This window comes from Miniopterus natalensis, chromosome X, assembly GCF_054644295.1.
Source record: "Miniopterus natalensis isolate mMinNat1 chromosome X, mMinNat1.hap1, whole genome shotgun sequence".
Taxonomy (NCBI): Eukaryota; Metazoa; Chordata; class Mammalia; order Chiroptera; family Miniopteridae; genus Miniopterus; species Miniopterus natalensis.
The window spans coordinates 52,706,011-52,731,266 of record NC_142103.1 but is presented as its reverse complement, the minus strand read 5'-3'; the positions used below and the strand labels follow the sequence as shown (position 1 = coordinate 52,731,266).

At 38.9% G+C, this 25,256-nt stretch overlaps 1 protein-coding gene across 3 annotated transcripts in view; it reads left to right on the top strand.

Moving 5' to 3' along the window:
* Positions 1 to 25,256, top strand: part of ARHGEF9 (Cdc42 guanine nucleotide exchange factor 9) — a 288,918-nt gene that overhangs the window by 216,155 nt on the left and 47,507 nt on the right. For all 3 annotated transcript variants that reach the window (XM_087813329.1, XM_016216961.2, XM_087813330.1), the window contains 4 exons: positions 2,454 to 2,633; positions 9,262 to 9,494; positions 15,722 to 15,851; positions 22,859 to 22,990. In XM_087813329.1, the coding sequence (XP_087669455.1) occupies positions 2,454 to 2,633; positions 9,262 to 9,494; positions 15,722 to 15,851; positions 22,859 to 22,990 (675 nt within the window). The remainder of the gene's footprint in view (positions 1 to 2,453; positions 2,634 to 9,261; positions 9,495 to 15,721; positions 15,852 to 22,858; positions 22,991 to 25,256) is intronic.

Here is a 25,256-nt window from a genome sequence, read left to right as displayed (position 1 = left end):
ACTATTTTGTGTCCAGCTCTTTAACATTATGTCATAAACACTTCTCTGTGTTTCTAGATAATCTTCGTAATCATTATTTTTAATAGCTACATAATATTCCATCAAGCTAAATATACCAGAATGTATTTCTAATCTAGCATTAACTTTAAAGAAAAACAGTTTACAAAGCACTCTAGGATCCCACCATCCTATGGGCAATTACATTTCTTCTAATTCATCGCTTAATCTTTACATGCTACAACATACATGATGTAATAGAAAGAAAATGATGTCCTGGACAGTGACAGTGACTAATATATTTAAGGAATTAAGAAGCTTCACTGACTTCTCTATCTGTTCTTTCTTTTCCAGATCCCACTTTTTCTTATTTTTTATTTCTTATATTTCATAATGATGTTGAGATCTAGTACCCTTGCTCCACTTTGGGGATTTGATGATAATTGTTCTTTCCCCGAGACATTTTAAATGGGAGCGGTGAACAAAACTATTAAGTACTTCCTGAACTGTCTTCTGAGGATAAATGAGCTGTCCATAATGGCTTCTTCTGTTGCCCAATGTGGTCACTCACTGATACCTACTACTTATCTGACATCACATGCTGATGGTACATTGTTACCAGTTTTTTTCAGCTGTTCTCACAGGCCTACCTTAGGGAGAAGTGGGAGTAGGGGTGAGGAAGTCTTTGCCCCCTTGCCTGATGTTAACATGGAAAAGTTCCTACCAGATGATATGCTCACTGCTTTCCCTGCTTCACTGTAGCTAAGATACTTCCAAATATGATAGGGGGAGAAAGAGAGAGGAAGAGGGAGGAAAAGAAAGAAGAAAGAAAGAGCAAGCAAACACTGGGAGTTAAGGTATTTGTCAGGGAGGGCCTATAGGAGTTTATTACCTATCTCCCTGTTAGTCAAAAAAAGCTTTCTAGGGCCCAGCCAGGCATAGCTCAAAGGTTGAGTGTCCACCTAGGATCCAGGCGATCGGGGTTCAATTCCCAGTCAGGGCACATGCCCGGGTTGTGGGCTCGATCAATGACTCTGTCATCATTGATGTTTCTATTTCTCTCTCTCCCTCTCCTTTCCTCTCTCTGAAATCAATAAAGATATATTTAAAAAAAAAAAAAAAAAGCTTTCTAGAGAGGCAGAATTTGGGGAGCTGTTTCAGTAAAAGTAATAAAGCTAAAAGAGTATTTGGGGAATAAGTATCATGTTCTTCCTGGTCAAGAATTGGATATGAATGAATGCAGAACATCTTGAGCATGTCAATCAATGAGGGCAGCTGCCATTAGTTAAATAAACGTCAATAGAGGCACAGACTATTAACGTGCATAAAGGCTGAAATACACTTTAGAAATACACTTAATAATGGCTGAACTGGAGTGTTAGATGCGATAAGCGAAGTGAGATTTTGATAGAGGTTGGTTGGTAAAAGGCACTGAAGCCAGGAAAATGACCTAATTGGAAGCTGTGTTAGGGGAGACAAAGTGGAGGTAGAGACAGGCCCAGAAGTGGTAAGTCAGCCACTACAATGCTCCTTATTAGGGGACCAACACTTAAAAAAGGTGTTATAAAAATCACATTTAGCTTTTAGCTGAAAGAAAGTGACCGCATTTCATTCTCACCAAGATTTTCATGTGCTAATGATTTCTAAAGGGGACAGTGGCTATTAGTTAAAAATCTACATTAGTAAGTTCAAAATGGAAAACTGTCTGCTTCCCCTCTCCACCCATGACTTATAGTGTGCCCTGAGGCTGGTTGTGTTATGTCAGTGCTCTCTTTTTAGACCAAGAATCTCTTTCATTGATTCTTTCCTTTCATCAATGGCTAGCTGTATTACATCATCTGTTTATTCACAAATGTGTCCTGAACACTTACTCTATTAAAAATACAATGCCTGGACACTTGTGGGCTTATTGGCTGAGCTCATCCAAATGATTTCCCCTGGCCAGCTACCTTAGATGGCTAAGACATTGCTTTAAGGAATGGTTTGGTTTTGTCAATTCCTATTCCATTTGGGAAGTGTCCTGCTGGGGCCTCTGTTGCCAAATTGTTGTCAATGTTATGAAGATCTTTTGAATTGGTCCTATAAGAAAGAACTTTATAGATATGAATAGATCCAGCTAAACCAATAACTGCTAAAATGAGTGAAAACGTTTGTGCTTAACCAGCTTCTAAGAGAGGGCCCTAGGACTTTTGGGGTCTTTGTTATAGAGAATGGCAGGCAAAGCTCTATACTCTGGAGTCTTTGCACTCTGAAGACCTTTGCTTGAGATCCAACTTTCCTAATTCTTAACTGGAGTAGCTTCCTTCTCTAAACTTTAATTTCCTCATATGAAAAATGTAAATGATTATTCCCTGTCTACCTCATAGAACTGAAATGAGGCTCCAAGTACTTAAGAAATGGTAAAACGTTTGAGGAATTGGGGACATCCTCAGACTGGGCTTTTTCTTTGTCTGCAGGGCTACCTGAAGCAATGCCGAAAGAGAAGGGACATGTTTAGCGATGAGCAACTGAAGATCATCTTTGGGAACATTGAAGACATCTATAGGTTTCAGATGGGCTTTGTGAGAGACCTGGAGAAACAGTACAACAATGATGACCCCCACCTCAGTGAAATAGGACCTTGCTTCCTGGAGCACGTAAGCATCTTTCTCTTTGGGAGGGGTTGTTGAGAGAAGATGAAAAAGAAAGACTCATGGGCAGAGACAGCAGTATGGTGATTATCAGAGGGAAGTGGAGTAGGGAGAGGGAGAGGAGGGTACAGGGAGATAAATGGGGATGGAAGGAGACTTGACTTATCATGGTAAACGTACAATATAATATACAAATGATGTATTGTAGAATTTTATATCTGAAACCTATGTGTCACCCCAATAAATTCAATAAAAAAGAAAAAATTTTAAAAAAAGAAGCATTGGAAGGAGCATTTGAGCTCTTTGGTCCTGCTCAGCTGGTTTGTCCTGTGATAGAGGATGGATTCTTCTCTGACTCTGGTGTTGATAACTTTGCCAGTGCATGAGGACTTAGGAAGGTACTGTGATTTGGACTAGGACTCTCTTACTTTACATTTCCCCTCCCTTTTCTCTTTCCTTCCAGAGGGTTACCAGTAGGATTTTTTCTTCAGCTTCTCTTTTCTTTTTCTGTTGGGTTCAGTTTCTGTGGACCCAGTGTTTGGGGAAGGGCTCTGAAATTATCCACTGCATGGAGAATCTAGGGGTCTGAGTAATAGGAGAGACCATGACCAGCATGAAAATAGGTCTCTGTGAGGCATTTAAGGGAGAACACTAGGGTAGGAGAAGTGACATGTGTAGAAAAAGGGGCCACATGACTTAGAGAAAGGAACACTAGGAAACAGTAAAGTGAGGATTTGAGTCCTGTGTCTGTAATAACTGCCTGGGTAACTTTGGATAAGTCCCTTACCTTCTTTGGGCTTCCTTATCTGGAATATAAGAAGGTTCGCTCTATATCCCTGTGGTTCTCTGACATCTTTTGGGTCTCATTCGCAGCTGATCTAGTTGTTTTGACAACTCTCTTCCCCTATTTTATAAAGTATTTATTTTTAAAGAGATAGCATGTGCACATGATACAAATTTCAAGTGACACATAAACAGTGTGCAGCTAAAAGTAACTGTTCTTGCAAATTCTCCAGCTTTGCTTATGGATATGTGATTTGGTGATTTGCTAGAAGGACTCACAGAATTCAACATATAGTTATACTCATGGTTATTCTTTATTACAGCTAAAGGATACAAAGCAATATTAGCAAAATTAAAAGGCACGGGGTAATGTCTGGATGAAAGCAGGCTCAAGTTTCTAAGCGCCTTCTCCCAGTGGAGTTACACAAGATGTGCTTAACTCTCCTTGCAATGAGTTGTGACAATACATAGGAAATATTGTTTTCCAGGAAAACTCACTAGGGACTCAGTACCCAAGCATTTTATTGGGATCTGTTCACATAAGCACTCTCTGCCTAGCATGTGCTCAAATTTTAGACTTCCAGAAGAAAAGGGGCATTCAGTATAAACCACATTGTTTATATAAACAGTTTAGGCACAGTGTTCCACTATTGTCAGGGAACGGTGAGAACCCTCTTGAGATCCAAGTTCCAAGATACCAGTCAATGTCAACATTTCAAATGTATTTCTAAGGATAGCAGCCTCAGGCCTGATGTGGTAACTCTTTTCTGCACAGTGTTTAAACTGGTTCAGCCATTCCAGAAAGCACATGGGAAGTATTTATCAAAGTTAAGAATGTATATGACCTAGTGGTTCCATTTCTGAATATGTATCCCAGAGTAGTTCTTACAGAGATTCATGAGGGAGCATTTACAAGGCTGCTCATTGCATGGCAGTATTATGTGTGGTGGAGTGAAATTAGAAGCAATTTAGGTATTTATCACCAAGGGATGCTTACTGTGAGGTATTATGTTGCAAGAATAAACAGAGTAGGTGTATGAACCTAATAGCAATGTGAATAGATATTATAAACATAGTATTGAGAGGGTAAGTAGAATATAGAATATTGATACTCAGTTGAAGCCTGCCCTGTTCATCGTAGGGTGTTTAACAGCATTTCTGGTCCCTACGCACTGGATGCCAGTAGCAACTCCCACTACCCCAGTTGTGACAACCAAAAATGTCCCCAGGTATCATATATCACCTGAGAGTCAAAAAGAACTGCTGTCTATTGAAATAATCATATGCACTTACCCTTTAATCTGTTAATATGGTGAATCTGGATTGAGTAATTTTCACATTAAGTGGTAGTTGTATTGCTGGGATAAACCCTACCTAATCATGATGTATTCTTTTTTAAAAATTTATTTTATTTTTATTTTTTCCATCACCTTTTATCTCCTCTGTGCTCTCTACCATCTCCATCCATCCCCCTCCACCCTCGCAATCACCACACTGTTGTCCAAGTCCATGAGTTCTCTCTCTTTTTTTTTTCTGTTTTGCTCAATCCTTCCACCTCCCCAACCCCTTCCCCCCAGCCATCTGCCTGCTCTCTATCTATGAGTCTCTCCCTATTTTGCTTGGTAGTTCAGTTTGTTCATTAAATTCCACATATGAGTGAAATCATACGGTACTTGTCTTTCTCTGACTGGTTTATTTCACTTAGCATAATAATCTCCAGGTCCATCCATGCTATTGCAAAGGGTAAGAGATCCTTTTTTGCAGCCACATAGTATTGCATTGTGTAAATGTACCATAGATTTTTTTTATCCACTCATCTACTAATGGATACTCGAGCTGTTTCCAGATCTTGGCTATTGTAAATAACGCTGCAATTTTTTTTTTGCAGTAGTTAGCCTTGAAAAACTTGGGTTATTTACCCTTTTATTATTCAGTTCTAAGATTTCATTTTTTATCAGAATTTTTAGGTATAATTACATACAATAAGTTTCACCAATTATAAGTATATAATTTAATGTGTTTCAGCAGATGTATATAGTTGTGTTCTTATCATCATAATAAGATATCACTTTATCAAGTTCTTTCATTTTCTCTTTATAGTCAATCTTTGCTCCCACCCTTGGCCATTTGCAAGCACTAATTTGTTTTCTGTTACCCTAGTTTTACTTTTTCTAGAATGTCATATAAATGTAATCAAATAGTAGTAATTATTTGTGTTTAGCTGTTTTCACTGAACATAATGCCTTTTATATTCATCCATGCTGTTGAATGTATCAGTAGTTGGTTCTTTCTATTGCTTAGTAATATTCCATTGTGTAGATATACTACTCATTTACCAGTTTATTCCAGGATGTCCAGGTTATTTACTAGGTTGTTTACATCTGTGGAATTTCTAGATTGCATGGTAAGTGTTTAACTTTATAAGAAATTGACAAACTATTTTCCAAAGTCGCTAGACCATTTTGCCTTCTGAATTCAAATATACAAGGTGTCTCAAAAATGTATACACACACACTTTAACAGCTGATAGCTCAATTTTGAAATTGAAATATATTTTAATAAACACTGCTTTTACAATTATTCAAAGTGTGCATATACATTTTGGGGGGACACCCTATATAAGAGTTCCAGTTGCTCCACATGGGTGCCAGCATGTGATATTATTAGCATTTTTTTTATTGTAGCCATTCTGATAGGTATTCAGTGGTATTTCATTGTGGTTTTAATTTACATTTCCCTGATGGGTAATGTTGTTGAGCATTTTTTCATGCACTTATTTTCTATCTGTATAAAATCTTTGATTAAGTGTTTGTTCATGTGTTTTGCCTGTGTTTAAGAAGATCATTTGTTTTCTCACTGTTTTGTTTCAGGAGTTTTTCACTTATTCTGTTTACAAGTCCTTGGTCAGATCAGTGATTTGCAAATATTTTCTTCCAGTCTGTATCTTAGTCTTTCATTTACTTAACAGTGTCTTTGAAAAGCATAAATTTTTAATTTTTTTGAAATACAATTTATAATTATTTTGCTTTTATGTTTCATGATTTTTGGGGTCTTATTTACAAAATCTTTGCCTAATCCAAGGTCACAAAGATTTATCCTATTTTCTTATAATAGTTGTATAGCTTTATTTCTTATATTTAGGCCTATGATCCCTTTTTGAGATAATTTGAGATAATTTTCAAAATGGGGTAAAATAAAGCTCAAAGTTAATTTGTTTTCATATGGATATCCAGTTGTTCCAGCACCATTTGTTGAAAAACTATTAATTCCCCCATTTAATTACCTGGGCACCTGTGTCACAAATCAAGTGATCATATATGTGTGGGTCTATTTTTAGGGATACTAGCCTGTTCCAGTGATCTATGTCACTATTCATATACTAATACCACACTGTCTTTTTGTTGTGGTGGTGATGGTGGTGGTTGTTTCATTGAGATAGTTGACATACAGCATTGTATTAGTTTCAGGTGTACAACATAATAATTCAATATTTATATATATTGTGAAATGATAACAATAAATACAGACATCATCACTATAGTTTTTTTTACAAAATTTTTTTTTCTCATACTGTCTTGACTAATGTAGCTTCATAGCAAGTCTTGAAAGTAGGATATGTCCTCCAAATCCACTTTTTCAAAATAGTTTTGGCTATTTTAGATAACTTGTATGTATGCATGTGTATATATATATATATATATATATATATATACACACACACACACACATATATATAATGTGTGTGTGTGTGTGTATATACATATATCACATACATATCATCACAACGAAAAATTTTCTCTTCTTTTTATTGTATCTATATGAGATGATGGATGTTCACTAAACCTATTGTGGCAATCATTTCACAATGTAAGTAAATCAAGCCATCATGTGTTTACCTTAAACTTATACAGTAACATATCCTAATTATTTTTCTATAAAACTGGAAACAACAAAAAAACAATCAGTTTGCTAAGTCGTACCAAAAAGCAAAAACAAACAAAAAACCCTGTCAGCATTTTGCTTAGTATTGCATTAAATCTGTAGATCAATTCTGGGAAAATTGACATGTTTTCAGTTCCATGAACATCTACCTATTTATCAGTTTAGGTTTTCTATAATTTCTCTTAGCATTGTTTCTAGTTTTCATTGTGTAAGTTTGACCTTATATTTAAAAATTGATTTCTAAGTATTCAATTTTTGTTGCTATTGTAAATGACATTTTATTTGAATTTCCTATAGTTTTTTTGCTTTGATATAGAAATACAATTCATTTTTGTATATTGACTTTGAATCCTGACACGTGGCTGAATTAATTAATTGGTTCTAGTGTTTTTGTTTTGTAGATTTCTTAGGATTTTATATATACACAATTATGTCTGAAAAAAGACAGTTTTATTTCTTCTTCTTCAATATGTATGCTTTCTATTTCCTTATTCTTGTCTTATTCTATTGACTAGAACCTTCACCACAGTGTTAACTAGAAATGGTGAGAGCAGGCATCTTTTGTTTTGTACCTGATCTTAGGAGCAAGCATTCAACATTTCACCATTGAGAATGATATTAGCTTAGGTATTTTCATGGTTGCCCTTTATCACATTAGGGAAGTTTCTTTCTATTCCTAGTTTTCTGGTGACTTTTATCATGAATGTGTTTTCTCAAATGCTAATTATGTATCTATTTCAATAATTATATGATTTTTCTCCTTTAATATGTTACTGTGGTGGAATGAATTGAGATAAATCCCTCATAGTGTATCATTCTTTTAATGTATACATTTTGCCTCTTGTTTTTTTTAATTATGTTTTTTTTCTTATGCTTATCTTTTTATTATTAAGTTCTAGGATTTCTTTATATGTGTTGGATACAAGTTCTGTATTAGATATATGTTTTTCTAATTTCTTTTGATCTGTGTGGTTTGCCTATTTAGTATTTTTAAAAAATAATACTTTTTTAAGTCTGTGTGTAATAACTCCATCTTGATTTTTTGTGTCTATCAATTTGTATTGCCTATTACTTCTCTTAGGTTTTGTTTATGTATCAGGTAATCTTTGTATGAGTTTTGAACAGTGTATAAGAAAACTTGTAGAGGTTTTCTTAAACTTGGAAATAATTCAAACTTATAGAAAAGTTGAAAAGTAAGAACAGTATGAAGAACATTCATATACCATTTACACATACTCACCTATTGTTAACATAACATTTCACTTCTTTTACTTTAGGATTTGCATATGCTCTCCCTCTCTCCCCTTACTCTCTCCTCTTCCCACGTCTCTATATGTGTGTGTGTGTATATATATATACACACTCATATATTTTTTCCTCAGCCATCTGTTTAACTTGCATATATCATGGCCTCTTTACCCTTATATACTCCAAGGTGTATATCCTAAGGGATATTATGTGGAGAAAATTTGAGCTTCTGGATGATGTGATTTCTTCAAACAGAAATTATTATATTTTTCTAGCTTTTCTGGCTTTCCTCAGTGGTAAGATTTATCTAAAAAATTTAGTCTGCCATTGCCAGAAATAAAACCACTGAAGTTTTTTTTTTTGTCATAGTGTGTTTTCCCATTGTGAGGGCTAGTGTCTCCTCATTACCCTTCTTTTATAGAATTTCCTTACTATTGCTACTTATTTATTTTTCTGTATGAAGTTTTACAATCAGTTTTTTTAGTTTCCAAATAATTCATTTATTTTTTATTATTAACTTATGAATCAATATAGGAAAGATTCATATTGTTATGTTAATATTCTGACATAAAAACAGGGTCTCTTTTTCCATTTCTCCAAAACTTCTTTTGGAATCCTCAGCAGCCTTTCATTTTCTCTTTATTTTTTCTTCTGCTCACAGCAAGATGGATTCTGGATATACTCTGAGTACTGTAACAACCACCTGGACGCCTGCATGGAGCTCTCCAAACTGATGAAGGACAGCCGCTATCAGCACTTCTTTGAGGCCTGTCGCCTCTTGCAGCAGATGATCGACATAGCTATTGATGGTTTCCTTTTGACTCCAGTCCAGAAGATCTGCAAGTATCCCTTACAGTTGGCTGAGCTCCTCAAGTATACTGCCCAGGACCATAGGTAAGGGATTAAGGGGGGCAGTAGTGAAGGAGAGAGCCTTCTCTACATGTTGATCCTTACTGAGAAAGTATGTTCTTTTTCTTTGCCTTAGCTTCTGTTAGCTTATTTGCACAATAGGATGATGACATATTTTTGCTTACCTCACAAGGCTGTCATGCAAATAAAGTAAGGGAAGGCTTATGAGAATTGCTTATAAAGTTGTAAATCAGTATGCACACAAAATCATTATGTATTATCATTATTGTACAACTTAGACACTGTCTTTGGGGAGTTTATAGTCTGGTCCTTAGTCCTCAGTTTAGCCAAGTGAATCAACCCAGGTGGAATAATTGTTCAACTGTTTGTTCTACTCTGCTTGATAGATTTAAATATTTAGGTAATAGCCTGTCCAACTATACCAACCTTAGATTTTTTCATTTTTTTAAAATTTATCTCTATTGTTGAAAGTATTACAAATGTCCTCATTTTTCCTCCCATTGATCCCCTCCACCCTGCATCCCTCCCTCCAGGCCTTCACCACACCATTGTCTGTGTCCATGGGCTATGCATATCTGCATATAAGTTCTTTGATTAATCTCTCCCCACCCACTCCCCCGCCACTGCCATCCTGAGATTCTTCAACATGTTCCATGCTTCTATGTCTCTGGATCTATTTTGTTCATTGGTTTATTTTGTTCATTGGATTCCACATATGAATAACATCATGTGATACTTGTTTTTCTCTGACTGGCTTATTTTGCTTAGCATAACACTCTCCAGGTCCCACCATGCTGTCCCAAAGGGTAAGGGATTCTTCTTTTTTACAGCTGGATAGTATTCCATGGTGCAAATGTCTGAGAAGATGCTTGATATGATTTCAGTCTTCTTGAACTTGTAGACTTGTTTCGTGTCATAACATGTGGTCTATCTTTGAGAATGTCCCATGTGCACATGAGGAGAATGCATATTCTGCAGCTTTGGGGTGAAAAGTTCTGTAAATGTCAATTAAAACTCTCTGATCTAGTGTGTCATTTAGTCACTGTTTCCTTGTTGATTTTTTTGTCTGGAAGATCTATCCAGTAAAGTCAGTGGGTTGTTAAAGTCCTCTACTATGACTGTATTGTTGTCAATCTCTCCTTTAGTCTTCCAGAAGTTTTTTTGTTTGTTTGTTTGTTTTGTTTTTTCCCCAGCTTGTGAGAGTCTCTTTTGTTTTGAGGTGGGGCTCTTGTAGACAGCATATATTTGGGTCATGTTTTCTTATCCACTCAGCTACCCTATGTCTTTGAGTGGAACATTTAATCCATTTACATTTCAGGTTATTATTGATAGGTACTTATTGTCATTTTAATTCTTTATGCCTATGTTTTTCTATCTCTATTTCTACTTCTTATTTCATCAGTCCCTTTAACATTTCTGGCAATGTTGGTTTGTTGGTGATAAACTCCTTTAGTCTTTTTTTGGTCAGGGAAGCTCTTTATTTCACCATCTGTTTTGAATGATAGCCTTGCTGGATAGAGAGTAGTCTTGGTTTCAGCTCCTTGTTTTGCATTATCTTGAATACTTCATGCTATTCCCTTCTGGCCTGTAGAGTTTCTGATGAGAAATCAGCTGACAGCCTTATAGGAGTTCCTTTGTAGGTAACAGATTGCTTTTCTCTTGCTGCCTCTAATATCCTCTCTTTGTCTTGAATTTTTGGCATTTTAATTATGATGTGTCCGGGTGTGAGCCTCTTTCTTTGGGTTCTTTTTGCTTGGGACTCTCTGTGCCTCCTGAACTTGTGTGACTTTTTCCTTGACCAGGTTAGGGAAGTTGTCTGTCATTATTTCTTCAAACAAATTCTCCATCCCTTGCTTGTTTTCTTCCCTGCTGGTGCTCCTATAATGTGAATACTGTTCTGTTTCCTGTTGTACCACAGCTCCCTTAAACTGTCCTCCTGTTTTTAAATTGTTTTTTCTTTTTGGTTCTCTGGTTTAGTGATTTTTTTCTACCCTGTCTTCTAATTCTCTGATCTGGTCCTCAGCTTCCTCTAATCTGCTGTATATTCTGTCCAATGTACTCTTTATTTTTGCTATGTCATTCTTAATTTCCTTCATAGTTTCTGTATATTTTCTCATGTTTTTGAACATTCTTATGATCAGTATTCTGATCTCTATATCTGATAGATTACTTATCTCCATTTCATTTAGCTCTATTTCTAGAGACTTCTCTTGTTCTTTCATTTGGGATTTGTTTTTTTGTCTCCCCATTTTGGCTGCTTATTTGGGTTTGTTTCTATGTATTAGGTAGATCTGCTAGGACTCTCAGTCTTTTTGGAGGGTCTCTGGTACAGGCCAATATCAGATGCTGTTTGTGAATGGCCTTGAGTACCCTGTTAGGAGCTATCAGCAACCCATGGCTTGTGGTTCCCTCTGCTGGGCTGGCTTGTTGTTCCCCCTGGTGGGGTTGGGTACATTTGAACAGCACCAAGATTACCATTAAGTCTGCTTTTCCAAGGCCCCAGTCCAGAAGCAGATCAGAAAAAGACTCAAAGCACCCAGAGGTCCACCTCTGTCTGGAAACTGATCTTTCTCTCTCTCTCTCTCTTTTTTAAAAATATATCTTTATTGATTTCAGAGAGAGGAAAAGAGAGGGAGAGAGAGATATAGAAACATCAATTATGAGAGAGTTACTGATTGGCTACCTCTTGCATGTTCCCTACTGGGGTCAAGCCCGCATCCCGGGAATATGCCTTGACTGGGAATTGAACCGTGATCTGGATCCTAGGTTGATGCTCAACCGCTGAGCCATGCCCGGCTGGGCTGATCTTTCTCTTAATGAGCCTCAGGCTGTAGATCACAACAAGGTGTAAACTCCACAGGGTAGGATGAGAGGTGTTTCAGTGGGTGGGGCAATTGCTTCTCCCCCAGGCAAAAGCTGCCTGGATGGCAAAGGTCTGCCTGAAAAAGATGTCCTCTGCAGTATGGGGGAATGACTTGGCACAGGAATCCAGGTGGCTGCCTTCTGAGCTCTATCTCCAGAGCCCACAAATCTGGATTTTCCTCACATCGCGTTAGTCCACTCTGCCCTCCCTCTGCCAGAGCCCAAGGTGAGTAGCTACACATAAAAATTTGTGTGTTGACCTTCTAAGCGGGTGCCTGCATTTCCAGCTGTGTCTCCTTGGCAGACAGAAACCCTGCTGCTTTTCACAGGCAGATATTATGTGGGTACCTATTCTCAGTTCTGGTGCTCTGGGCTGGGAAGCCCCCTGAGTGAGAGCCCCCCACAGCTGAGATATCCCTCTGGACCTTTAGCTGCTCCCTGTGGGAGCCCAGCCAGCCCTCTCACGCCTCCACACTTCCTTTCCAGTCTCTATGCGGTCTCCACTTTTACTCCTTGGTTAAGAGGGTGCTCTCCAGCTTGTCTTCAGTTGCAGTTGTTTATTCAGAGTGTTTTTTCTATATTTTAGTTTTAATTCCGGTTTGGTCCTGGGAGAGTGTCACTGTAGCTTCCACTCAATTCACCGCCATCTTGGAATACTCCTGCCTTATTCTTATTAGTCCTGCTTCCTACTTTTATTTGGCTCCATTGCCTGGGTTGTTTTGGTCTGACTTCTAGACTTAGTAGTGTAAGGCCATGGGTGTTTGCCAGTTGGTTTTGTTTGTCAAACTTCTAAATCATTCCCTGGGTTCATTTTTAATTTGATGTTGTTTTTCTAAGCCAATTATTGATCATGTGCTTCAGTGGTTCTGGAGTCCTGGACAGATTTCAGATATGAATCCAAATACAGTGACACAGGACTCTCCCTTTGTGTAACAACACCAGTAATAATTCTGTCTTCCATGCTCTGTTGGCTATGAGGGAGGCAGGTGGAGAGGGACCTTACAAAGGAAGATTCTTCTCTCTCCTCTGAGTCAGTTTGCTAGCTTGGGAATGGTGGGACTACCTTTGACATTAGCTGTTGGGCCCAGCACTACATCCAGTTCACATGTTACCCCTTTCAGCAAGTTCAGGAACCTCTATCAAGATGATAACTCCTGCATGTCAGTGTAGCTTGAATTTGAAAGCAATTAGAAATTGCTGCCAGCTTAAAAGCTTAGTAAGATGGGTGTTAAGATAGGTAGGTCTGAAATGCAGGCAGGCTGAGTGGCTGCTGAGGTGTAAGATTAGATGGATGGAGAGGGATAATTGGAGAACAATATAATACCTTTGCTTACAGAAGGGTTATAGGTCCCCACCCTGCAACCCTTCCTTAAGCTGACAAGAATGAAGACTGTACAAGAGGGAGTTTAGCTGACATGTCTGGAATAATACAATGTTGCTAGAGTCAATCTCTTCATTAGGGGCCTGTGCCCAGACCTTTATCTGGAGACCTGGGGGCTCTGAGCAGGATTCAGGCCAAACTATAGCTATTTGCTTCTGTCACCCACTCCTAAAGCTAGTGGGGCAAGTTAGAGATTGGAACATTTCCTCCATAACCATTGTGAAAAAGGTAGCCAGCTAAAAATGGCAAAGGTTGAATGACAGTATGGCACAGTGGCAGTGATGAATTCATAGCTGAGTCAGGTATGAGGTAATAACCATCCTGTGGAGCAGAGGTAATAAGCATTCTCATGCTGGTGCTGTCCAATAGAACTTTCTACAATGATATAGAGGTTCTATATCTGTGCTGTCCAATATAGTAGCCACTGGCCATATATGGCTACTGAGTACTGAGAAATGTAGCTGATACAACTGGAGAACAACAGTTTTATTTTAATTATATGTAGTTAGTGGCTACCATATTGGGCAGTATAGCTCTATGCTTTACCTTCCAGGACATAGCTTAAGGCATTTTCCTGATATTCTCAAATCAGATAGAGAAATTACATGGGAGACAGAAATTGCACCCAAAGAACAAGGTTTCTTATTTATGTCAACTGCTTCTACACTGCAACTACCCCTTCTGTCATCACCCTATCCTCCTTCTAAATGGCAGACTCAGATAGTATTGCCAGGGATAAACTTTGACAATATTACAGAGCCCAATAGATCCCCCATAGGCTGGAGGATCTAGTGTAAAAAGATGAAATGTAACATGAACAAATGTAAAGATTCGCTGTTGTGTTTAAGAAATCAACAGTTCAACTACAGATTGAGAGAGATGCATTCGAGAGAGCATATTTTTAAGAGACTTATGAATCATTAGTCAACCATAAGCTCAATATGAGTAAGCAGTGGGATCCAGAAGAAAAATTGATAATCGCTAACATTCATGAACGCTCAGAATAAAGAAGAGTTTATTTTTTAACAGAGTTGTCTTGAGACAAAATAAACTATTTAGGAGGTATAGTAAGCATCATATCACTGGAGGTGATAAAATGCAGTAGTGTTTGAAGACTGTGGTTTGGCAGGTGTACAGAAAACAAACTGGAATTGGGGAGTGAAATAGTTTATGTGGATGATTAAACCCTCAACAAATCCTACTGTAATTCCCCTCACTTTGCAGGAAACTGAGTCATCTGAGGGGTTGAATGAAACTTGCTGAAGGCCACACCACTAGTTAGTGTGAAACTAAGGTTTGAGCCTGAAGAGTCTGGCTTCAGAGTCTGTTCTAATCACTATTCTATGTCCTATCTCTATATTGTTCAGGGGGAAAGGTGTGGATGTTATTTCACAATGATTTTGGGCAGAGTTCCTTAGAAATAAGCAATAGAAGAAATGGTAAGGTTGTCTGGATCAAGCTATGTGTGAGGCTCCATTCTTGGTCCTTGGCTGGTTATATCAGATAGGACACAAAAATAATGGTGTAGAAAAGATAGGGGTCTATTTTTATTTCATGAAAAAGAAGTCTTCAGGGAGGAAATCTATGGCTGCCATGGTGGCTCCATGGTCATCAGAGACTTGGGCTTTTTCCAGCTTTCTGTTATCCTATCCTTAGGAGTATGGACCTTGTCCTTATAGTCTAAGATGGCTGCTAGAACTTCAGCTGTCAAATCTATATTCCAAGCATCATGATTGAGTAAGGGCTAAAGAAGAGTATGCTGTTTTTCTTAAAAGAGGTGTCTCAAAAGTTCTTTTCAACACTTTTATTTACATATCACCGGACATAATTTAGTTGCATAGTCACCCCTTACTGTAAAAAAAAGATAGCATGTGGTGTGGCTTCTATCTGAAAACCAGGGTTCTCTTATACTAAGTAGGAACAGGAGAATGGATGTTAGGGTTGGCATCTAGCACATTGGTTCTCTGGCACATTGAATCATTCAACTTGTACTTTTGTGTCTTCACAGTGACTACAGGTATGTGGCAGCTGCTTTGGCTGTCATGAGAAATGTGACTCAGCAGATCAATGAACGCAAGCGGCGTTTGGAGAATATTGACAAGATTGCTCAGTGGCAAGCCTCTGTCCTTGACTGGGAGGTAGGATCCTTACCAACAGAGGTATTGGGGAGTCTGAATAGCTTAGCCAGAACTTCACATAGCCATGGATGGGTGAAGAGGAAATAGATTTGAAAAGCAGCAGGAAGGATTTAGATTAGAGGCAAAGCAAAACTTCCTGCTAATGAGAGATACTGTATACTTAAATAGCTTTCTAAGAAGGTTGGAGAAATCTTTGTGGCAATGCTTCATTAAGGAAGGAAAGGTTCATCTTTTTTGTTATTACTAGGAAACAATTGGGTCAACTCAGTAGCCTTCCAGATTTCTTTCAAGTTCTGGAATTTCATCACCACCAGATGAACATTTGGCTGAGGAGTGCTATATGCTAATTCACTCCCAAACACAGAATACAAGGTTGGTTCTCTGATGCAGGCCAGCCAACATACTTCTTTTCCTCTTGGTAGGATCACCTCATCCTGACATATCCACTAAGTCTACCCAAGCCTGAACACGTCAGGCCCTGACTGTCATTCCTGCCAAACTGACAGACCAAATTCTGTTTTTAATCATCTGCTTATAAAAATAATCCCTCACAACCCCATTCCATTGGACATAAACCCAACCGCTAAGTAATAATCAATGACTTAGAGCAGCTTAGGGGAACGGCATGGAGAAGAACCTGTTTCAAGGACTGTAGTTTCTGGAGAATTTGTATTTCTAATTTTCCTGCTGCTGATATTTGGTTGAGCTGTCACTTTACCACCCTTTACACTCATTAGATCCACTTGAAAGGAAGGGAGAAGGAACATATCCCTGACAGCTTCTTTTTAATCTTTTTTCTCCCCTGGAGATATTTTACCAGGAACCTAAGTTTAGAGCTTATGTTTGGGAACTTGATTGTGTGTGATTGTGATTTCCTCCTCATGGAACCCCTCCCCTCACATCCTGGTTGTACAATACCCAAGAGCCTCTTCTAGTTTACCATCAAATGATGTAATCCAAAGAAGTTGGAGGAAACACAAAACCCCAACATGATGGAGGCAGCAAGAGCATCTATTTAAAAGTTAAGGTGACTTGATGAGGCATATTCCTGGGACCAAAAAATCAAATGTGGAGCTGGATGGATTTGTTATTTCTCTGCCTTCTTGTCAGTAGGCAGCATTGCAAATAAGTTGTATGAAACGGATGGCATTTCCTAAGATCACAACCCCACATTAGACAGTCAGCCTGTAATCAGAATTGTGTGCTGGGCATTGGGATATTGAGATGAGTGAGATGTGGATTTCCCTATCCAGAGAGGGCAAATATGTTCCAGGCAGAGGGAACAGCGTGAGCAAAATTCTGGAGGAATGGAAGAGAACAGAAAGCGCGTGGGGAAGGGGTCACTGGGAAAGGATTGCCCTTTTGGGTACAAGGCAAAGATACGTGGTGCAATTGGGGCAAAAGAGGCAAAGGGTGAGAGTTCTGAATTCTGAGAGGGCTCTTTCCTCCTCATAGAATGATTTAATGCTTTCAAACAGCCATATCAAGTGAACCAAACAGGAACCATTGTATTATTCCCATTGTCCAGATGAGGAAACAGATTGAGAGCAGTTAACCTACTTCCCATGGGCACAGAGTAAATTTTTAGTAGCAGTGGCTCTAGAAACCAAACCTTCTGAGATTCTCACCTCAGAAAATTTCCAAGGCAACTGTTTGCTCCATTGAGAGATCATCATTCTCCTGTGGTTCAGTGGTTAGAACATGGGAATTTGGGTTCAGCCACTTTAGGATAATTACTTCTAATTTCTCTGACCTTGGTTTTGGGAGTATTGACAGTATGTTCCTTATTGTATTGTGGGTATGAATAGGAATATGTAATGTATGTAACATAGGATATAGGACACACAATAATAGTCAAGATAATAACTTTTGGTGAGTGAGGCCTCACTTCTCTGTATGGCGTCTTCTGCGTCCTCAGGTCAGATTCCTTCCCCAGGTGATTTGTTAAAGATTTTTGAATTTGGGGGTCCAGCAGGTCTGCAAGAACAAAAATTACTCTTCAGGAAACAAAGACAATTCAGGTTTAACATTCATCATGTCCAGTGTACAATCAGAAATTCCTAGGCTTGCAAAGAAAAAAAACAGCTTCCAAATGGAGATAATTCAGTTGATAGAAACTGAGATGGCTCAATTACTGGATTTAAAATACGAAGTCATGTCAGCAGCTATTATGAATAATTTTAAAGTCTTGATGGGGAATCTGGACTTAATGGTTGAAGAGATGAGGGAATCTCTTCAAAATTACCTAAAGGAAATTTTAGGAGTAAGACGTACAATACCTTAAATAAAAAATCGAAAGAATTCCAGTACTAGCAAAGAGTGGCGACAAAAGATGCCATGTCAGTAAAAACAAGATTGGTAGAGAAATTAGAAGACAACTGTGTTGAGGACATTGAAAATTTGACCTTTGAAAGCAGCAAAATGGTTAAACTCAGTAGCAAATTTGACAAAGCTAAAGAGTGCAATACTAACCAAGGCCAGGAATTGTCCCCGAATGAATCACAAAATCACAAAGTCCTGGAAAACATGGAAGAAGCCATAGGTAATACAGATGGCACAGGTAGAAATTGCAACATCCATATAGAAGTTACAGGAGAGGGCTGAGAACATGGAGAGGATGTACTAGTCAAAGAAATGAGAGAGGAAAACGTCCCTCAGAACTTCAAAAATAAAGAGAAAATTCTAAAAGCCTCCAAAGAAGATGGAATGATACTTACATTGGCAGCAAACTTTTCATCAGCAAAATTGGACATTAGTAAGGAATGGAGTAATGTCTTCAACATTCTGAGGGAAAATGATTATGAGCCAAAAACGTTATGCCAAGTTAAGCTGGCATTTAAATGTGATGGTGAAACCAGGACTTTTTCAGACATGCAAAGCCTCAGCAAATTTATCAGCCAAAAATCTTTTATGAAAGAATTACTAAAAGATGTATTCCCAGAAAATGAAAAAAAATAAAGAGGAAGAAGATATGGGATTCAAGAAAAAATGGTTAAAACTCTAATAGCCTCAAAGCATGGAGCTGGGGGAGCAACCAGTGATGGCTTGAGCTATCTATTTATTAAAGAGGTAAAGGTTCCTGAGCCAGACAAGGTAAAAAACTTAGAGATTCAAGAGGAAGAGGCTTCAGAGTGGGAGGAAAAAGAAGCCTTTGAGGAAGAAGAGGCCTCAGAGCTAGAGGAAGAAGACAAAGAGACTTTGGAGTTAGAGGAGGGAGAAGGGACCTCAGGGCTGGAGCAAGAGACTTCTGAGTTGGAGGAAGGAGAAGAGAGGGCAGAGCTAGAGGAGGAAAGAGGAGAGAGCTCAGAGCTAGAGGAGGAAGGAGAAGCTTCAGATTTGGAGGAGGAAAACACCTCAGGGCTGGAGGGAAAAGAAACCTCAGTATTATGTAAGGAACAGCACTCAACCTTTCAGCATTCTACTATGGAAAATACAAAGCGTGGAGTTAAAATAGCCAGTGATGAGTTGAATATTTTAACTAAAGAGGTAGACGATTCTGAGCAAGAGGAGGAAGACTCAGAGTGGGAGTTGGAAGTGTTCTTAACATGGGAAGAAGAAGGGGACTCTGAAGCAGAAAACATAAAGACTGCCTCCCAGATTGAGGAAAAAGAGGCCTCACGTCAACTTAAAAGAACTTACCCATAGTTATTTGGCTTCAGATTCTGAAAAGAAAAAATTGATGAAACACAGGCTAACGTCTAAAGAAACAGACTTGCTACAAGAAACAGAAGAGAACTTTAGAAAAGGTGTAATTAATTTATTCAGAGAGATACAAGAGGAGATTGGAAATATTAAAAGTTACCATCCTGGAAATAAAAAATTACCAGTCTTAGAAATGAAAAGCTTGATTGCTACTCTGAGTGGCAGAATAGACATGCTAGAGGAGAAAATAAACAATCTGGAAGGTCGAATTGAAGAATTTTTTAAGGATACAAGGCAAATGGCCAAAAAGAAAGAAAGAGAGAAAGAAAGAAAATAAGAGATGTAGAAGATATATCCAGAAGCTCAAATATCTGTTTGATAGGAATTCCTGAAAAAGAGAATAAAGAAAATGGAGCAGAGGAAATAGTTAAGGAAATAATTGAAAAAAACTTTACAGAGCTAAAGAAAGATTCAAGTCTTGAGATTGTCATTGCCTATCGAGTACCCAGTAAAACTGATGAAAAGAGATTCACTCCTAGACACATCTTGGTGAAATTTGGGAATTGGAATGATAAAGAAAAAATCATATGTGCTTCCAGGGAGAGAAAAGAGATAACCTACAGAGGAATAAGAATCAGATTGACAGCAGACTTATCATGGGGTACTCTGGATGCTAGAAGTCAATGGGGCAGTATCATCAGTGTTCTGCAGGCAAAAGGCTTTAAACCTAGAATCCTATATCCAGCCAAATTGGCATTTGATTTTGAGGGTAAAACAAAGATCTTTTTTGATACTGAAGAATTCAGAAACTTTATTTTTTGCATACCCTCTTTGAAAGAATTACTAGGGAGTATATTTTAGCAATCCTTGTGAGTGTTAATATTTTCTTCCCACACCCAAAATCAAGAAAAACTAGAAAAGTGCCACAATTTTATCTCAGAAGATACACAGCTAACAGTATACTTGGGGATGAGGGGAAAGGAAGATTAGATATATTACCTAGATGCTGGTAAATTTAAAGTGTGTGTTAAAATTTTTAATGATCCTAACTTGTGAGGGAGGGAATCTGTGTTATAGACCGGGGGGAGGGGGGAGATAATAGAAAAACCTATGGGGAAAATGCAAAAGTTGAACTCTTATCAAGAGGAGAATATTTGAATTTTATAATGTAAATCTTAAATCTTTATTAAAGCTTTTCCTTTGAAAAAAATAGAACTTTCACTTATATAGAGGTTATAGTGTGATGTGTACTTTCCTAACAACTTTATATATGTTAATTTATGTAATCTTCACAACAGCCCAGTGAGGTTGGTACTGCTATTATCCTCATTTTAAGGATGAGGAAACTGAGGCACAGAGAGGATATGTGAGTTGCCCAACATAAATTGCCAATCACCATTGGTGAGCATAAGGAGTGTATTTTTTCAAGGTTTTGTTTGTTTTTGTTTTGCTTGGTGGAGTTACATGTGGCCAGAAGTACTTAGAATAGAATTGGTCTACTGACACAGTGGGTGGACCAAATGACACTGAGTAGTCCTAGTCCTGGTCTGATCATTCTGTTTAGTAAGTGGTACATCTAAAACTAATCCTGGCCATCTTTGTATGGCATTGGCCCCTTTTTATAGCTTTCTTTCACTTCATACATATTCAAAATAGATGGTCACTCATCTTCTTGGCATACCTCAGATGGAACATGGCAGACTGGTACCACTCTCACCTTTCCATTTCTCAACAAGAAAGGCCTGTACAGCTTCCTCATTCTGAGGACTTCTTTCCCCACTCTGGGCCTCCAGAGGTGCCATGCTAGTATGTGGGCCCCTCCAAGAGGAATGTTTACCTAAGTTCTAAGGTATCCCTGGGGTGGAGTCTGGAGTCATAGTAGTATCTCTGAGCTTTCTTTTTGCGGTTGCATTATTAGAAAATATTTCCACTGAGTTCCTCTTTTCCTTTCCATCCCTTAGACTGGAAAAAAAATGGTATGTTCAAGAATATCTTTTCTTTGGCCCAATGCTGTTTGCCTCTGATTATTTTTAGGGTGATGCAGCAGCCTTCATTTCTAACCTACTTCAGGCTTCGGAATATAAGGCTCAGATCTTAGCATCAGAGAATCAGGGCTAGAAACTTAGATATCCTCATACACATCATTTAACAGCTGGAAAAACTGAGACTCTGAGCGAAGAAGGTAATGACTCTCCAGTAATTTTTGACCTAGAGACAGCATGATGTAATGGCAAGAGTGAACACATTCTTCAGAACCACAGAATTGAGGTTTGATTGCAGATCTGCAACTAACTAGCTGGGTGATCTTGGCTGATCACTTGACCTCTCTATAACTCAGGCTATAAAATGAGAGCAAGAATATCTATCTCCCAGGGCAACTGAGAGTGTCAGAAGAGATAGAGTTAAAGTATACAACAAAATGTCTGACCGATACAGGTGCTCAGTAAGTATTACTTCTGAGTCCTGAGCCACTGCTCTTTGTCCCCATCTGCACATAGGCCCAGGAAAACACATCCCTGTGCCCATGGCTCTGATTTGGTTTGCCTTGTGTTCCATGAGTTCTGAGCACACCTGTATTAGTCTCCTTCATGAAGATGTAAGCTCCTTGAGAATAGGTGCCAAGTCTAACTTGGCATCTGACAGATATTACCACATACCTTTGACCTATACCTTACCATAAAGAATGAGCCCTTAGAGACTGTAGAATTGAATGAATTAGAAATCAGGTGTCTTGGTGCTTTTTTCTGTGTCTGACTCCACATAGCAAGGAGGAGGAGTGGTTTCAAGCTCTCTAGATAATAAACCAAGGGTGCATGTGGTTGTGAAGTTTCCTATTTAATAAATAGATTTTAATGAACTTATTAGGAGAAGAAAAAACTATTGTAAGAAGGTTAGTGGATTCTCTTTTCCTCTATCATCATTTCTTTATTGTTCTCCCCTGTCCCCTTTTTCTCATCTGAGAAGCAGAGAGACTTCTACCACCTATTCAGACTTACTCTTCAGGATCAGGAAAGAGTCTAAAAGACTAATGCTGGGATGAAATACTGGGGCAGAGAGACATTCATAGAGAAAAAGAGGCAGAATTAGAGAATGAACTTCATGGTAGCTGGTGCCCCTAGGGCCAGAGGGCAACTGCCTGTAGCTGTTCTAGATGGTCCTGCGGCTCATTTAGCCTCAAAGTGAACAAGAATATTAGTCTTTCCAGCTCATGAAGCCTTTCAAGGATTCCCAGGAGTCCCTCCCTTCATCCATCATTTCCACCAGTCCTTTCTGTTCTACTCCTGCACAGCCCTAGGTGTCTCCAGGCAGGTGATGAGTCCATCCCTCCTACCTGGCTGCCTCTCACTGTCACATGTCTTTCTCAGGGCGAAGACATCCTAGACAGGAGCTCAGAGCTGATCTACACTGGGGAGATGGCCTGGATCTACCAGCCCTATGGCCGCAACCAGCAGCGGGTCTTCTTCCTGTTTGACCACCAGATGGTCCTCTGCAAGAAGGTAATCACACCCTCTTCTTTCCTGAGGGATATGGGCACTTCAGGAGGCACCAGCCCCTCCCCCTTTATCATCCCTAGCTCTCAATAAAGTGGGCTAAAACTTATGGTGAAAAACAGACAAGAGATTGGCAGCAATTCCATATCGAGATCACTGGTATGGCATGAATATCACAGGCAGATCTGCTTATGGACAGTGAAGCTCTGAGGATGGTATGTTTTTGTCATGGTATCGTTTTTACCATTTTCCCTCCTGCCCCTCATGGTGATCCTCCTCACTGTCTTCTACCCAGAGCTGATATCCTATTGGTTTACACTAGTCATTAAAAATATTTAAATATTTCTATCTCAGTTGGTAAGTAGTGGCTTCCCTGAGCAATTTCCCCCCATGGCTCTGGCAGCCTGGCCCCTAACTGCCCCAAGAACCAACAAGAGGCCTTCTACCTTTCCCTTACAGCTATATACTTTTGTGGCACAGGAATCTCCCCTGTGCCCTTACCTATTTTCTACATAAGTTGTATCACTTCCCTGCAACTCTTAACTATGCTCTTCTCCACCTGCCACTCTCTGTAATACATTTGAAGAGAGGTCTTATTCTTGTCATTGACCTCTGGCTGACTCAGTGTGTGTTGGTTTCTTGGACTCTTATCCTTGGCAGGCAGGAGGATGGCATATGTTCGCAGACTGATACCTCCTGATTGTATACTGTTTCCCTCATCTTCTCTTTCAACATAGGGAACTTCAAACTATAGGCTCCAGGGAGTGGTTGGGAAGAATTTGGGAACAGGGAAAGTAAAAGAGAAGGGAAAAACCAAGGAATGCTTAGACTGACTTTCCAAAATTGTTGTCCTACCCTTGGCTCTTACACCATCATCCAGTCTCTTTGTTCACATACTCATCTAGTAGTAAATGCATCTGAAGAGGAATGGTGAGTCTTGAAACACCTAGTTAAACATTGTCATTTTTTTCCAGCCTTAGACATGAACCACACATTTGTTTTTAAGCACACTATCATATTACTGAAAGGGAAAAAGAAAGCACTTAGTTCACCATTAATAAATGGCATGTGAACAGCTTGCTTCCAATAGGACCATAGGTGACCAGGGTTTAGAGAGGTTTGTCTTCTTGCTATGAGCAGAAGCTGAGCAGAGAAACCTCTGAGGCTATGTAAACTGTCTTTCCCAGGACAACTGCTGAGTGAGGTAAGACAAGGAAGGTGCTATGCTTGTCATAGCTTAAAGGGGCAGACAAAACTAAAAGGTGTGAAACACAACAAATGCAGCTCAACAATGTAGCTGAGTGTCAATTGTGTAAGGGTGTATAGTCTGTGCTGGCATTCAGGAAAGGGAAACTATAGTAAGGAGCTAGAGGGTACAGTCAGAGAAGACTTCTTTAGGGAGGAAGAATGTGTGAATTTGACCTTGAACACTAGAAGTATTGAAATAGGAGTCATCGTTGGGGAAGAGAGGAAGTATTAGTGTAAGCCCAAGTATAGATCTGTGATTTTGGTAAGTGGCAATATAATATATCACCCACCACCACTCCCCCACCCCCACTCCCTCCCTGAAAGAGGTGTGTGAAATTCCCAAGGGTAGTGGGGTAGCTATGCAAATTTTTAAATATTCAGAGTTAACTTTACTTTGATATATTTTCAGTCACAATATTTAACTTACTTTGGAAGTTTAAATGAACTAAAGGACACACTGAAATTTTTAGACTTATCAAAAGGAGTTTTAAAATAATATAAAACATTGATCTGGCACCAAGAAAGCTCAGCACCATATTTATGAGACAGTGCTGGCCTCATTGTAACTGAACACTCTTTCGGCTGCCTGCCAAAATGAAAGCCAAACTAGGTAGACAGGTGCTTCTGAGAGGGAAAGCAGTTTATTCAAGTGCCAGTAACCTGAGAAGATGGAGGGCTCTCGTCCCAAAGCCCATATTAACCTCTCAGTGCAGTCAGAGGTTTTTATTGGAAGGGAGAAGGAAAGCAGAACAAAGAAATCAGGAGGAGTATGTTGGAAAGTTCTCTATGTGTAAGTCGGCACAATCCATTCTGATGTTTATCTCTAAACAGGTCAAGCACAGGTCTGGTTTTAATAGTTGACAGTCGACAAGTCTGCTGGAGCCAGAATGTCCAGTTGCTGGAGTTGGCCTTGTTCCCCGAAGCTAGTTCCTGAAACTCTTACACAGATATGCAGCTTATCCATGGTTTACATATTAGTTAACAATTCATATTTTATAAAAACTCTTTTAACAGAAACAATATT